The 17,327-nt window shown below is 37.0% G+C and overlaps 1 protein-coding gene across 1 annotated transcript in view; it reads right to left on the minus strand.

Annotated features, from left to right (window-relative positions):
* LOC144968535 (uncharacterized) overlaps positions 1-17,327 on the minus strand; it is a 131,506-nt gene that overhangs the window by 96,823 nt on the left and 17,356 nt on the right. The window contains exons 4-8 of the mRNA XM_078906997.1: positions 16,535-16,633; positions 15,293-15,390; positions 14,202-14,302; positions 8,409-8,482; positions 213-312 (exon numbers count right to left, since the gene is read on the minus strand). Of these exons, the coding sequence (XP_078763123.1) occupies positions 213-312; positions 8,409-8,482; positions 14,202-14,302; positions 15,293-15,390; positions 16,535-16,633 (472 nt within the window). The remainder of the gene's footprint in view (positions 1-212; positions 313-8,408; positions 8,483-14,201; positions 14,303-15,292; positions 15,391-16,534; positions 16,634-17,327) is intronic.

Consider the following 17,327-nt stretch of genomic DNA (forward strand, 5'->3'; position numbering starts at 1 on the left):
TTACGAGGGAAGTGACGTCGCGACTGCTGAAGCCCTTTATGTAAACCTTGTTTTATTGTTGTTGCTGTTGTCTTTTGTTTACTTCAAAATACTTATATTTCCTCCTTCTTATCATTTTTACTTTAACCTAAATTTTCTTCATCTCGTTCGGTTCGGCACAATAAGTGAGTTACAAGTGTGTTTGAATGAAATATCATAAAATACCGACTTACCCCAACGGCAGTTGCTCTGAAGTATCTCTTATCAAACAGGACATTTCCAGACAAATTCATAGCAGCAAATCGCTTAAATGTTTCATCTGTTGACCCAGCTCTTGAATGATGATAATAGAAGTGATAATAACAATAACAGTGATACTGATGATAATGATAATTATAATAATGATGATAAGGATGATGATGATGATGATGATGATGATGATGATGATGATGATGATGATGATGATAATGATAATAATAGTAATGATAATAATAATGATAATAATAATAATAATAATAAATAATAATAATAATAATAATAATAATAATAATATAATAATAACAATAATGATGATGATGATGATGATGATGATGATGATGATGATGATGATGATGATGATGATGATGACGATGATGATGAAGATGAAGCGACGACGACGACGACGACGACGATGATGATGACGATGATGATGATGATGATAATAATAATAATAACAATATTTATAAAATGAATAATGATGATAATAATAATAATAATAATAATAATAATAATAATAATAATAATAATAATAATAATAATAATAACAATAATAATGATGATGATAATAATAATAATAATAATAATAATAATAATAATAATAATAATTATGATGATGATGATGATGATGATGATGATGATGATGATGATGATGATGATGATGAATGATGATGATGAATGATGATGATAATGTTGATGATGATGAAGATAATAATAATAATAATAATTGTTGTGTTTTTGACGGGCCTCCAGATTAATATTGTGGAATCACTCAACTCAGAAGCGTTAAGTGATATGTGAGAGAACAGTTTATTACAGGGTTGCCAGATTATTTTTCAACAAAATGCCAGGGGAAGACTCAAAAAATGCCAAAACACTCAAAAAAATGCCAAAGTCTGTTGACTCCCACCCCTACTAAGAAAACTACTCACTTTTGATAGACAATTTACTATCATATCCTGGTGGCTTGCGTGTTTTCTTTTCTTTCTTTTTTTCTTTTTTTTTTTTTTGAATTATACTAAATTTCCTGTTGGGGTTAACAGGCGACCATGACGCAAATTTTCACGAGTTTTGCAGGAGATTCCCAGAAAACTTACGAGGATACTTGTCGAGGGCTGAATTTGAGTGAATATCTGAGGGAGGCAGGGCTAGTTCAGGGTGTGAGTTTTAATAGCAAAATTTTCCGATGTGAAGAGATTTGTTTTTACGCGTTTAGAAATAATTAAGAAAAGGTGTCATTTGAAGAATAATATACAAGAAAAGAAAATGCCAAATGAAAATGCCAAATGCCAAATGATTTTTCTAATGCCAAACGGTTTTCAAAAATGCCAGATTTTTGGAATCTGGCATTTAAAATGCCAAACTGGCAACCCTGGTTTATTACTGTGTATAAGTTAGAGTATATACAAATATATCGTAACAACATTTTAAGAAGGAAAAATAGTATAAGTAACTCAACTATGAAAAGTAAGGAACAAAGAGTGCATCCTTCTCTAGGGCATGCCACTCTGATATTTGTTAAGCACAAATAATATTTTAACGATGGACTTAATGAATAATAACTAATTAAGCTGTAACTAAAATGAATTAGCTAATAACTAAGGGGAGCAACTCTTTCCTAGAGTAACTCTATGTGTAAGTCCATAACACCTCCCTGTTTTGCCTGAGAAGTAGGTTTCGAAGGTTCGAAGGCTAAAATCGATTGGGGAATTTTCTGGTACGACACGATCTTCTCAGTTGGACACAATCCGATTCACGATTCGATTCTGCTCCGGGGGTAGCTGCATTCGATGATGAACGCTCACAATAATCACCGATAGGATTAGTAATGAAATCGTCCTCTATGGTATCATTTGCTGAAGCAGATACGTTTTGGCGAGGAAGGTTGTAACGTGGTCTTATTTGTTCAATATGACGCTTCCACGTTGTTCCGTCTCTCTGGAGAGTTACCATGACATGACGTGGTCCCAACACTTTGGTGACAGTTGCGGGAATCCATTTTGCCTCTCTGTCATTTCGATTACCAAAACGTAAGGAATAAATGTGTGTCCCAACTTTATAACGCGTTTTTGTTACACGTGGTTTGGAATTTGAGGTGGACATTGGGCGGAGTGTGTCGATCAATGTGCGAATTTGACGTCCATGAAGCAATTCACTAGGTGACGAACCAGAAGCTAAAGGTGTGCGACGATATTGCATAAGAAATTGTTGCAAGGCTTGTCTTGGAGGAAAAGACGATTTTCTCAAAGCCTTTTTAAAACTTCCCACAAGTCGTTCTGCTGCACCGTTTGTAGCGGGATGATAGGGAGCTCCAGTGAGATGTTTGATTCCCTCTCCCTACACCATGTCTGAAATTCGTCAGAAGTGAAGCATGCTGCGTTGTCCGACACGATAGCGTGAGGATAGCCGAAGTGAGCGAAGTCCTCTTCCAGAAGGCTAGTTGTTGCTTTCGTTGACGTCGAACTGGTTGCGTGAATGCATGGGTAATTTGAGTAGGCGTCGACCATTACTAACCAGTTATTACCCATAAAATTCACTGCGTGATCGATGTGCATTCGACTCCACGGTGAGTCTGGCGTTATCCATGGGTGGTTTGGCTCCTTTGGTGGGTTGTTTTGATGTTCTGCACACGTAACACATCCACGACACGTATTGACGATGTCAGAATCAATACCTGGCCAATATACGATCGTTCGCGCTAATTGTTTTATGCGTTGCATGCCGAAATGACCGTTGTGAAGGATATTGAGGACGTCTCGTTGCAAACTCTTAGGAATAACGATTCTTGATCCTTAGAATAAACATCCATGAGACGTTGACAGCGTGTCCTTCATCTTGAAGAATGGTTTAAGATTGTCCGTTTTGGAATCTGATTTAGACCATTTACGAGTCGTATTTCTCATGACAACGGATATGGTGTCATCTTTAGCGGATTCTCTAGCGATGACTCCGGGGTCAGTAGCTCTTAGCTGTTTTCCAACTGTAGAGATTGTAAACACAGTGTTGACATCTTCTCCATCTTCCTCTCTGTCGAAGACTGGGTCGGCACTTGCAGGAAGTCTGTTGTGGCGCCCATCGCATCTCGAGCAGGTTTGATTTTTATTATCAAAATCCGTTGTCGGCTCTGTCTGTCTTTCATTCGAACGTTTATTATGCTGTTTGTTTTGACTGCCTTGCTGAATTATCGGAATCTGTTTTCTTTGAGGCTTAATTTTATGGACCTCGGGTTGAACAGATAATGCAGTCTCGTTAGCCACTTTTGAGGCATATTCTATCTCCGTGGCGACCTCGATGGCTTTGTTAAACGAAAGCTCGTCCTCCTTGTGCTTGAATAGCGCTTCAAGAACAGCTGTGTTGTTAACTGCACACATGAAACAGGTACGCATAGCTTCATCCAAGGGGTTTTCAATGGATGGGAAATCGCATGTGACAGCGCTCTGGCGAATTCTAGCTGCCAATTCCTGAATAGTTTCGCCTGGTTTCCTCTGGAGGCTCGTCCAAAATTTATAACGTTCTCTGACAACAAATAGTCGAGGGTGGTACTGCTCCATCATATATTTTTCGATATCTGGAAGACTGAGGGCAGTTATCGCCTTAGCTGGTGTTTCTTGACTCGCCATGTTAGTCAGTATTTTGTAAACAACCGGCGATTGGTTGACAAGGAAAACGTCTGCTTTCTTCTCATCAGGTACGGAGTGAGCAGTTAAAAACGTATTAAAACGATGCCAGTAGTCGCTCCATATCTCTAAGGCAGGGTCGAATGCGACAAAGCTCGGAATAGCTGGAGGTTTTGGTAAACATGTATTGCTACCGGTCATTAGTTTCATTAACATTTCCATCTGCTTTTCTTGTCGTTCAACGACTTGCTTCATTTGCTCATTTTGCTGTTCAATCTGTTGTTGTAATATGGCTATGAGCTCTTTATTTGACATGATGACAGTACTGCTGACACGACTATATTATGTACAATAAAGGTACGAAGATAGGACGCGAGCGAAGGGTAGTAAATTATTGACGAAATATAACTATAATTACTCACCCAAGCGTCCGACTGCTTGGTTGTATGAAGACGACGTACCGTTTTGTTTTCTTTCGTGACGTAGGCAGTTGACCTCAGCACCCACGAGCTGTGGCGGGAAAAAAAAGGCGGGAAGGCTTCTTACCACGTGATGGGCGGCTGTCCACGAAGAAGGCGTCTTACCACGTGCTGACGACACTGCAGGCAGAAAAGGCACTTGCTCCGGTTTTCTCGGCTGGCAGCGTCGTGGTGTGTTGGCTTTTCGACTGACGTCACAAAACGCTCCAATAGGATGATGCGCAGGATAAAGCCACGCTCTCACCTGCCAGGCGGAGTTGTCGTACCAATAAGGTCGCAGGTTCGAACCCCACCACCGCCGCGATAAATTTTTATTCTCTATTGTCTTCTGACACTTTTCTATTCACTTCATATCTTGTTGTTACCAACATAAGTGCCTGCTCCACTCACTTTTCTGAATTAAAAATTCACCCCATACACCGGAGCATACTCAATGTCTCAATCGTTTCTATGTTATATGTTTGTGTTGAGAATATTGGCTATTAAGCTTAACTGCTGGTCAAAATTATTCGCGATGGTGGTGTACGAACGAATCGGCGGTCTCAAGAAGTGGGTGAGAGAGGGATCTAGTAATGACTTTGGGTTTGAAACGAATATTTTTGTGTTCGTGGATAGCTCACACGGTAGAGCCACGCTCTCACCTGCCAGGCGGAGTTGTCGTACCAATAAGGTCGCAGGTTCGAACCCCACCACCGCCGCGATAAATTTTTATTCTCTATTGTCTTCTGGCACTTTTCTATTCACTTCATATCTTGTTGTTACCAACATAAGTGCCTGCTCCACTCACTTTTCTGAATTAAAAATTCACCCCATACACCGGAGCATACTCAATGTCTCAATCGTTTCTATGTTATATGTTTGTGTTGAGAATATTGGCTATTAAGCTTAACTGCTGGTCAAAATTATTCGCGATGGTGGTGTACGAACGAATCGGCGGTCTCAAGAAGTGGGTGAGAGAGGGATCTAGTAATGACTTTGGGTTTGAAACGAATATTTTTGTGTTCGTGGATAGCTCACACGGTAGAGCCACGCTCTCACCTGCCAGGCGGAGTTGTCGTCAGGGTTGCCAGTTTGGCATTTTAAATGCCAGATTCCAAAAATCTGGCATTTTTGAAAACCGTTTGGCATTAGAAAAATCATTTGGCATTTGGCATTTTCATTTGGCATTTTCTTTTCTTGTATATTATACTTCAAATGACACCTTTTCTTAATTATTTCTAAACGCGTAAAAACAAACATCTTCACATTTCTTTTTCATTCTTAAAATCCAACCGTGGTGTAGTGGTTTAGCACTCCACTTAGTAGTCAGTAGGTAAATAATTACCCCAACAGGAAATTTAGTATAATTCAAAAAAAAAAAAAAAAAAAAAAAAAAAAAAGAAAAAGAAAAGAAAACACGCAAGCCACCAGGATATGATAATAAATTGTCTATCAAAAGTGAGTAGTTTTCTTAGTGGGGGTGGGAGTCAACAGACTTTGGCATTTTTTTGAGTGTTTTGGCATTTTTTGAGTCTTCCCCTGGCATTTTGTTGAAAAATAATCTGGCAACCCTGGTTGTCGTACCAATAAGGTCGCAGGTTCGAACCCCACCACCGCCGCGATAAATTTTTATTCTCTATTGTCTTCTGGCACTTTTCTATTCACTTCATATCTTGAGGATAAAGGTGAACAATCCTCGTCGCCAATGTTGTGTTTTTGACGGGCCTCCAGATTAATATTGTGGAATCACTCAACTCAGAAGCGTTAAGTGATATGTGAGAGAACAGTTTATTACTGTGTATAAGTTAGAGTATATACAAATATATCGTAACAACATTTTAAGAAGGAAAAATAGTATAAGTAACTCAACTATGAAAAGTAAGGAACAAAGAGTGCATCCTTCTCTAGGGCATGCCACTCTGATATTTGTTAAGCACAAATAATATTTTAACGATGGACTTAATGAATAATAACTAATTAAGCTGTAACTAAAATGAATTAGCTAATAACTAAGGGGAGCAACTCTTTCCTAGAGTAACTCTGTGTGTAAGTCCATAACAATAATAATAATAATAATAATAATAATAATAATAATAATAATAATAATAATAATAATAATAATAATAATAATAATAATAATAATAATAGTAATAATAATAATAATAATAATAATAACAATAATAATAATAATAATAATAATAATAATAATAATAATAATAATAATAATAATAATAATAATAATAATAATAATAATAATAATAATAATAATAATAATAATAGTAATAATAATAATTATAATAATAATAATAATAATAATAATAATAATAATAATAATAATAATAATAATAACAACAACAACAATAATAATAATAATGATAATTATTATTATTATCATTATTATTATTATTATTATTATTATTATTATTATTATTATTATTATTATTATTATTATTATTATTATTATTATTATTATTACTATTATTATTATTATTATTATTATTATTATTATTATTATTATTATTATTATTATTATTATTATTATTATTATTATTATTATTATTATTATTTTTAAAAAAGTATTCATGGCTTTATTAGCTGGTATATTTTCATCTCTTCTGAGTATATGCCCAAGAAGCCGCCATCTTGCCTCCAGGATTTGAATGGATAAGGGTCTTTCATTACCTTTTTTATACAGTATTTTGTCGCTTATTTTTGTGGGGAATCGTATATTCAGGACTCTTTTCAATTGTTTTCTATGGAATCTGTCTAATCTTTGCTCTTCAGTTCCAGTCAGTGCCCATGTTCCGCAGTTGTATATAAGCACGGACTTTACAAGGGTTGTGTATAATTTGATTTTAGTGTTTAATTTTATTTTATCTTTTCTGATCCATATATGTAATAATTTATTTAGTGCAGCCGTCGATAAAATGTTTCTTCTTTCTACATCTCCTATTAATGATCATACTTTTTTCGTGGCTCTCCATCCATCTTTCTTCCTTGACAGTAATGTTACATCTGTTTTGTCAGTATTAACGTACAGTTGGTGATTTTGTAAGGCTCTTAGAATGTCATTTACATTGACTAGTTTCAGGCCAATAAAGTCAATGTCGTCGGCATATGCAATTTCCATGGGGATTTCGTTTTCAAAACGTGATTGGGCCGAAGGTACAGATTTACTCACATCTTTTAAAGCATTTTCTAGGTAAATGATAAATAAACAGGGCTTAGGCTGTCTCCTTGTGGTGTACCGATGTTGCCAAGGAATGATTTATTCTCTGAGGCACCGATTATTTTGGTGGTTATCCAGGTTTCACTTTTAAGGAATCTGATTAATCTAACTTCATCTTCCATAACTATTCCTTCCAAAATATTTAACAAGGATTGGCGATTGATAGTATCGAAGGCGGCAGACATATCTATTCCAGTTATAACTATTTCTACTTTTTCTCACAGGGTTTTGGCAACAAGCCATTTGTGGGTCCAAACTACAACTGCAGTACTTCTCTCCGTCCTGAATCCGCTTTGACTATGTAACAAATGATTTTCAACAATTGGTCTAATTCTATTCAGTGTGATCAGGGAGAGCGATTTTCTAATTGTAATAAGCAGAGTAATTGGTCTCAAATTCTTTGGAGGGCCTTTTGGTTTTCCTGACCTTTGAATTGATATCAGCTCCCCTTTATTAATATCCAGGTTCTGGTGATGTTCAAATGTCTGATTGAAAATGTCCGCTATGTGTTCATCTAATAAGGGTGCTCCATATTTTAGAAGTTCAGCGCATACTCCATCTTCTCCCGGTGCTCTGTTGTTATTTAGACTTTTAAAAGCATTTCTCATTTCTCTTGGTGTAATAGGTTTAAACAGTGATCGTATTATTATTATTATTATTATTATTATTATTATTATTATTATTATTATTATTATTATTATTATTATTATTATTATTATTATTATTATTATTATTATTATTATCATTATTATTATCAATATCAATAATATTTATAATACTATCAGATCAGGTTGTGTTTCTCAAAGAAAAATGTATCAAAATTAATCAATGGTTTTAGCTGATCATTGAAGAAGATTGCTCAGTACTTACATGTCTGCTAATACTGCTGTGAAATTATTCACTCCTTGTAGTGTTCGGAAGCCCTTGATCCACTTTGCTTTGATCTGTTTTTGGATCCAAAGAAGTAAAATCTCTCATCATTCATTGAGCACAAGAGCCACTAAGTGTGTTCAAAAATCAAGAAGAAGAACAACACATAACATGTAGGATGAGACACGTCACGACGCGTGTGGGGTTCATTGAAAGTTATTTGTGACATAGACATTAGCTTCGTGTTCATTATAAACCTGAGTACGGTGAGAGAATGTGAATAAAGAACATTTTCCAAGGACTCAACTTTTGGCCGTCAGAGCGGGAGTCGAACCAGTGAACTACAGGTCCGAAGGTGATTGACATATGTGACCCCTCGTCTCAAAACGGTATTAAGTCGGGAAGATTAAGATGATGAAAATGGAATCTGTAGCCAGAAATATCATGCTTAAGTTGAGTTTATTTGCTTTATAGAGGAGATGGAATATCATATTTTACTGTGCTAAATACCAACTTTTCATATTTTTGACCAGTTTAGCTATTATTTGACTTTTTAGCATCTGGTCCATCCCGACTTAATACCGTTTTGAGACGAGGGGTCACATATTACATCACCACAAGGCTGCAAGTAGTAGTGCTTCATGGCCATAAGGCCCAATGAGCCGGGGTGTATCCCTGTTCCTATAGCGTGAGACGGGCAAGAGCAATTGCTTGCTACCCTTTGGATAAGACGCTAGTCTATCACAAAGTACTTTCCGCAGATCTAATAGACCCAGCTACCCACTTACTGTTGGATAGACAGGGGCAGGGGGAAATTGTCGACATCATCCGGATTCGATATCGGTCCCTTTGCGTGTGAAATCAATGCTCTACATAGTTATTGGGATCCTACAAAACTGCAAGGGTTACACACAAAAAAAAACATATTGTTTATTTATTGCTGCTTCATATAAGTTGAAGTTTGTCTTGTTCATCATATTAAAATTGGGAGAGGGGGAATTGTGTACGTGCTAAATTATACGTAACAATTGTGCGGGAAAGAGCAAATTTTCTAGAAAGAATTATACCCGCATTTGTGTCAAAAAGGACTGAGCATTACGACTTAGCAGATTTTCTTCGTATTAATTTGAGTCAACGGATGATAGAATTAGCCTGAAACACCATAAGAAGGTTTGCAAGTTACTCGTTTATCAGTCTGTAAAAATAGTTTTGTAATTTTTAGATTTGCCAGAAATTCTGTGCTCTGTGGCATAAATTTTGCATTGGCTGTTAGGAACAAATTGAGCCCCAAACCTATTAATTTTTTAAATAATAGATTCTTTATTCTCTACGCAAAAACATACATAAGTCCTCTGGTCAAATCCTAGTTTCTATAAATAGGTTATCCGAAACAGGGCATCGTGTAAGTGACATTGAGAGAACGTATTTGTTTTTCCATCCAAGAACGTGTGTGCTTGAACTTGTACCACGAGCCTCAACACGTAACACATGAGTCACCTACACTAATCGGAAAGAAATATGACCTACCGCCTCAAAACGGTTTGAAATCGGGGTGATAGACACCTCAAAATATGATTTATAGTGAGATAAAGTTCATATTCATACATTAATTTAGCTTAATAAAATTGAGCTTTTATATAACGCAATATCTACTAAACGTGCTAAAAGAGCTTTTCAAGGATCTGGTACAAATTTGATTTTATATATTGATGGTCAAGTCTGCAAAGATAGATCATCATCAAGCCCTACTGAAACCTCCTCGTGGTGTCGAACGGTAACAGATCAAGCTGGCTAACTACAGAGGGCGACAAGAATAGGCAATGGCAAACCGTTCTTGTAACTTTGCCGAGTTAACTGCATGAATAAGTCCAAAAAGTTAAACGGTGACAGCGTAAAGGGGAGCACGTTTTCACGGAAGACTTCTGCCTCGCTCGGTTTGGAGCGTGATGTTTGTCAGGTCACACCGAACCGTCAGCCAGTTACTAGGCGAAATAAATTTAACAAATGTGACAAAACCAAAATTGGGACATGGAATGTCAGGACCTGTGCCCAAAAAGGAAAACTAAACAACATTCTAAAAGAAATGAAACGGCTCAAAATAAATATTCTTGGCCTGGCAGAGATGAGATGGAAAGAGCAGGGAACCATGTCAAAACAAGAAAACAACACGACATATAATATCATATGGAGTGGTGGAACCTCTTTCCAAAAAGGAGTAGGGATGATCTTAGACCAACAATCAACCTAATTTTACAAAAGGCACGTAGCAATCTCAGACAGAGTTTTGCTGGTTAAGCTAAGAGGACCTGTAGTTGACACCAATTATTATTCAAGTTTATGCACCAACAGAAGAGGCGACAGATGCAGATATGACAGAGTTTTACCATTCACTAGACAAAGCAAAACGAATGTGTAAATCACAAGAAGTCCTTATGGTAATGGAGGACCTAAATGCTAAGATTGGCAGAGCAGGGAGAGATGGTGACATAATCGGACCACATGGACTCGGAGACAGAAATGAACGAGGAAACATCTTGGTAGATTGGTGTAGAACAAATAAATTAATGATTTCAAACACCTGGTTTCAACAACACCCAAGAAGAACCTGGACATGGCAATCACCAGGGGACAGAGCAAGGAACCAGATAGACTTTAGAGCAGTATCATCAAGATTCAGAAATGGCATATTAAATTGCAAAACCTACCCAGGCGCCGATGTAGACAGTGACCATGTCCCAGTTGTTTGTACAGTAAGGATAAAGTTTAAAGCTATTCAGAGAACAGCTGGTAGAATAAAGAGGGATTACAGGTTATGCAAAGACAATGGCATACAAACAAAAATGAGAGAAGAATTTGAAAGTGCACTCATGATACAAAGCCAAAGTGAACCTGATAACAAAAAATGTGAAAAACAATTTGATATATTCCAAAAGTGTGTCAAAGCAACTGCAGAAAAGCATTTACCAATAGCTCAAATAAACAGCAAAAAGGAATGGATGACAAATGAAATTCTAAACCTATTTGAAGAAAGACGAAAATGCAACAGAGGGTCTGCAGAATACCAAACATTGAACAACCACATTAAATCCAAATGCATCGAGGCACACGAGAACTATCTAGACTGGAAATGCTGCGAAATCTAAAGAGAATACAAACCCAACCCCCAACAAACTCACCAAAGAATAAAGGAACTATCAGGGAAAAGGAAAAGCAAAGTAGCAGGAAGTTGTATCCAGAACAAACAAGGGGAACTGCTATTTGAAGAACAACATATAGAACGCCGATGGGTAGAATACATAGGCGAACTGTACAATGATCCAAATAGAAATGAACCACCACTGAAATTCAAAGAACCATTAAGCGGACCAAAAATCACCAAAAGTGAAATTGAACATGCCATGGAACGAATGAAGGATGGTAAAGCAACAGGCCCTGATGAAATATCTGTAGAGGTATTAAAAAGCCTAGGAGATCTAGCAATTGAAGAACTTCACATATTAGTCAACAATATATACAACACTGGGAAAATTCCAGAAGATCTCTGTAACTCTACTTTCATAGCAATACCAAAGAAAGCAGGTGCAGTCAGATGCGAAAATTTTAGAACTTAAGTTTAATAAGCCACATCAACAAAATACTGTTGCGTATAATTATCAACAGGCTAAGGAATAAGATTAACCCCAAAATCGCAGAAGAACAATATGGATTCCAACCTGACAGAGGGACAAGGAACGCAATATACCTCCTCCATGTTTTAAGCGAAAGAGCTATACAGGTTCAGACCCCACTATACCTCTGTTTTGTCGACTACAAAAAAGCTTTTGATAGAGTACGCCACGAAGAAATACTAAAACAACTGCACTTCATTGGCGCTGATGAGAAAGACCTCAGACTCATGCAAACATTATACTACACCCAGCAGGCATCTATCAAAATCGGAAACTCTACAGGAAATTCCATTCCTATTAAGAAAGGAGTCCGTCAAGGGTGTGTTGCCTCACCAGATCTGTTTAATCTATACCAAGAAACAATCATGAGGGGCATAACTAATATGGAGGGAATAAAAGTAAGAGGTCACAATATAAATAATATAAGATACGCAGACGATACGGTACTCGTTGCAACATCAGAAATCCAACTTCAAAAGATTGTTGACAAAGTGGTAGTAGATAGTGAAGCCAAGGGAATGGAAGTGAATATCACCAAAACGGAATGCATGGTAATACAGAAAAACCCCGAAAACAACAACACCTGCAATATAACGATTCACGGCGAGCAACTTACCAACGTAGAAAGTTTTAAATACCTGGGTTCAATAGTGACAACAGATGGAAGATGTAACCGAGACATACGAGCAAGAATAACTCAAGCCAAACAAGCCTTTATGGACCTCGAAAACATTTTGAAAAACAAACAGATGTCGTTCGGGATTAGATTCCGAGTCTTGAAGTGCTACGTGTGGCCAATCTTGTTATACGGATGCGAAGGCTGGACTACAAATGCAGAAACACAAAAGAACATTGAAGCTTTTGAAATGTGGTGTTTGAGAAGGATGCAGAGAATATCGTATACTGCACACAAAACGACCGAAGAAGTGCTATAACAAACATACCAACAAAGGAAACTAATGCCCTTAATAGCGGTCGACAACTATCCTTTTTCGGACACATAGTAAGGAAAGATAAGAAAGAATACCTGGCAAGTTGTGGAAAAATACCTGGTAAACGCGCCCGAGGGAGACAAAGAAAAACACTCATAGACCAACTGAAGGGCTTCACCAACCTAACAATCCAAGAGCTGTTTGAAAAAGCAAGAGACATGGAGGAATGGAGAGAGATAATTCATGCAGTATCCGAAGCCTGGACCAGGCATGGAACCTAGAAGAAGAAGAAGATTGATGGTCGGCGGATCAAACCTCTGAAGTTCCAATTTTTGCGATCGGCGGATCAAAACTCTGAATTCTACATACGAGCTTTGCGCACCATGTTTTATTTAATTTTGGGCGGATCAGACCTCTGATGACAGATCGTGAAAAACGAGACTTCAGAGGTTTGATCCGCCGACCAACGATATATCCCCCCAATTATTACAAATTATCTTAAACTATTCCTTGAGGTATTCCTTACAGTGCGAGCATTTCTTTCAATCAGCCAAATTTAAAATTAGAATTTTAACGTTTTTACTAACTTAAGACATTACTTAGTCCGATTATTTACATTTCTGTTATTTCTTGCATCTTAAGTTTCCTTTATGATTTACTTTGAACGATGGCTTTAGTATAAAGAAATACAGCAACGGAACCTAGGTCAGAATAAGACGAAGATTTCGAATTGCCATGAAAATAATGTATGAATGTAAATGCTATTGATATCCCATTTAAAAAATGTCAACTTTTTTATAGCGCAATATCCACTTAACGTTCTCAAATAGCGTTACGATGTGTCTCAAGTCAACAGCAACACTTAACATTTAGGACGAGATTTGACGCCTTATTAGACCATATTACTCTTTTCCCCGAAAGAGACAATACTAATAACTGCCAGGTTTTCATTTTATAGCTGATTGCGGTGGGAGAATATTGTAAAGAGTCTTTTCCAAGGACTCAACTATACGCTGCTCAGAACGTGACAAGAACTCATGCCCTTCCAATCTGATTGCGAATATCATACAAGACCACATAGCTGCACAAGTTCTACCATAATTTTCGTGGTAGATCCTATTACCTCAGCTCATAAAGTGAATTCGACTGTGTGTACGATAAATTAAATCAAAACAATGCTTCGTCATTCTTACCTTTGCGGACTTCTCGGCCTGTATGAGCTCTCTCAGACTCCTCATAAAGGAAGGGCTCTCCCAAAAAAATCGCCATTTTGATTTTTCACTCAAGACGTAACCTGCGAAATGAAAATATGAATTCCATTGTTTTTGGCGCATCGATTTGGTAAAGACATAATAAAAGAACTTAATAATAGCGTGAAAAGGACTATAGTAATTGCTTGCTACCCCTTTTGATAGGACGCTAGTTGACAGCTAGGTACTTTCCGCCAGATTTAATTAACCAAGCTATCCAATCACTGCTGGAAGGACAAGAAAGGGAGGGGGGGTTCCAAAACAAATATCAACTCCACACGGGATCAAATACGGTCCCTTTGCGTGTGAAGCGAGTGCTCTACCAACTGAACTATCGGGACCGCCGGGATCATATCGGAGTGAAGGAAATGTCCAAAGAGTGAATAAAGTTGAAATGGTGAGGGTTTTTTTTGTTTGTTTTTTTTTTTTTGGGGGGGGGGGGGGTTATGGAAACGTCCCGTTTTTATGCATTTCATGAAATTATATTTATTAATCTTTTTAGTTTGGGGGAAAATCCCAATTTCAGTATAGTATAATAACAAATAAATTATTACTCATCGCTATAGAATGGACGAAATTGACGTCAAGCAGGTATTTGTTATTGTTTTCAGACAGTCATGTTGATGATTAGTTCTCACAAAAGTATATCAATCAGACGATAAACGTTCAGGATAACGCATAGTTTTGTGTGTTGATACGTTATATCCGGCTGGCGGATGTTGTGAGAATGTTACCTAGACGAATAGGACTAATTATCCTTTGTAAAAAAAAAACAATTAAAATAAACGTAGGAGTTCAAGGCATAGCCATCCCCGGCACGCATCTGGTTTTACGGGGTTTTTTTAATTACAAAAAAATATTCTGATGTTGGTTAATGTGTGTAAATTGGTGTAAATAAGGATACATTGTGATGAGAAATAAGATCATTGAACCAATCAGCGCTTTCGAGGTTGTGCAGCAACATTTTTCAGCTTCAATATCACCCCGCGACAAAATACCATTTCGGAGGGGTGGAAAATAAATACCTTAGTTACCTGGGGGTCGAACAGCCCTTTGTCTCCAAAATAACGTCTGTCTCTTTTCTTCTGGTGGCTTTGTTATATGAAGAGGTTGTTCGCTTTTAAGATCCAGGCTATGAAAATCGACAGAAGATGATCGTATTTAATTATAATTTCAGCGGTAGTAAAAACACAAACCAAATAATCAGTTCATGATATTATTGACACGAACAGAGGTTGTATAAATACAAATTTGAGCTTGAGCTTAGAAAGGAACTTGGGCTGTTATATTAGGTAAATGCGCTTATCACAGATTATGTCCCTAAGTTGTGTCCAACACGATGAGGACAGCACACGTGTAAACACGATTGGGTGGGGGGGGGGGATCAGTGGGATCCAGGAGTGAGCAAAAGTTACGAAACCACACAATTCATTAAAACAACAAGCCACATCTCAACTCATTATTATTTGTCCACCAACCAGGAGACTGATTTTTTTAAAAATTCCCTATATGTTAGGTAATCCATTCCTCAATAGGTCAATATCCGCAAATGTTCACGGAGTGTTTTACAGGGGATTCCAAGCCAATGGCACTGCATAACTTGTTGGACGAGATGGTTCGCCTGATAAGGCGCTATTATGATTTTGTTTTCGACAGAGATGACGATGTTACCCAAAAGGTATTCATTAGATTCCTGAGTGCATGAGAGACGTGAGTTTTGCGAAGACTCAACTGTCGTAAAGAATCCCTCGAGCGACTTCGCATCTACAGAGATTGTATTATGGCATATAAGAATTTAATGGAGAAGTTTAATTTTTATGGAATAGAACTTACGTATTTATATGCTATATTTTATTAGTGCAATTGTTTTGTGAAGTGTGTATGATTTCCTCTCTTCTCAATTTGCCCTTGGAGCTGTGGCAACGAGGGATTGGCGCCATATAAATGTAATATAATCATAATCATCATCATCAACATCAACATCATCATCATCAACAGCAGCAGCATCGTCATCATCATCATCATCATCCTCATCATCATCATCATCATCGTCATCATTTGGATTTTGTATCACCCACAAATGTTGTCAAGGACGTCACGTCGTGAACCTTATATGTTCCATGGTTTGATAAGGATTAAATAAAGTACGTGTTCCTGGTCTATAACAATATTTTTTCGACATCTTCACTTATTTACTCAACAGTAATGTCAAACATGAAGAGTTCGTAAAACATTTTGATGAACCTTGAATGTTTTTTCAGTCTAGTAATACTTACCTTTTCACGTCGACTTGTAAGTTTCCCTCTAGAATTTGAAGCACCATTTGGACCTTTTTGCCTCTGGCCTCTGCAAGTTGTTGAGATCTATGCATAGCGCTGAAACAAATGATATAATATTCTAAAATTATCAATAATTTTTAATAGACATTTTGCTTCTAGAGATATATGATGCTTTTAAAATGGAGTGGTCGCGAGATGGCTGGGTAAATAAGGCCACCTGTAAGACTCACTTCGGCATCTCTGGGGAGTATTGTTTTGTTTTTCCTTGAGCGAGAAACTTAGCCTCGGTTATCTAGGTCTAATTCGCGGAATCTATCCTAAAGAATAAGTTCCCCTGGAGGTTAAGATGGGACATTATATATATATATATATATATATATATATATATATATATATATATATATATATATATATTATTTAAAATATTTACCACAATGTTTGGGGCAGTCTACATCGATGTTTCAGGCTTAATTTGCCATCTTCAGGACTGAGTTGTTTGTTGTTGTTTCTTGAAGTGGTTCCGGTTTGAAGTTAATTAAGAGGAATTTGCGCCGATGGGGACACTTTCCGTAGATCTCATTTTTCATGTTGAGTGTGGCTTCATGAGGTTGTTTGATTATGGTATATTTTTCTTCCAGGCATAAGCTACATTGTTTTGATGTTGGTGTGTATCCTGTTGCTTTAGATAAAATTTTCCATGAAATGTTGTGGTCTATTTTGTTGTCTTTTAATTTCCAAATATGTTCGCTGAGTTTTGTGGATGTTTTTTTGTTAGTGTTTCTAAATGTTG

The sequence above is a fragment of the Berghia stephanieae genome, chromosome 3, assembly GCF_034508935.2.
Source record: "Berghia stephanieae isolate SIO BIC M18660-M18661 chromosome 3, UCSD_Bste_1.3, whole genome shotgun sequence".
NCBI lineage: Eukaryota > Metazoa > Mollusca > Gastropoda > Nudibranchia > Aeolidiidae > Berghia > Berghia stephanieae.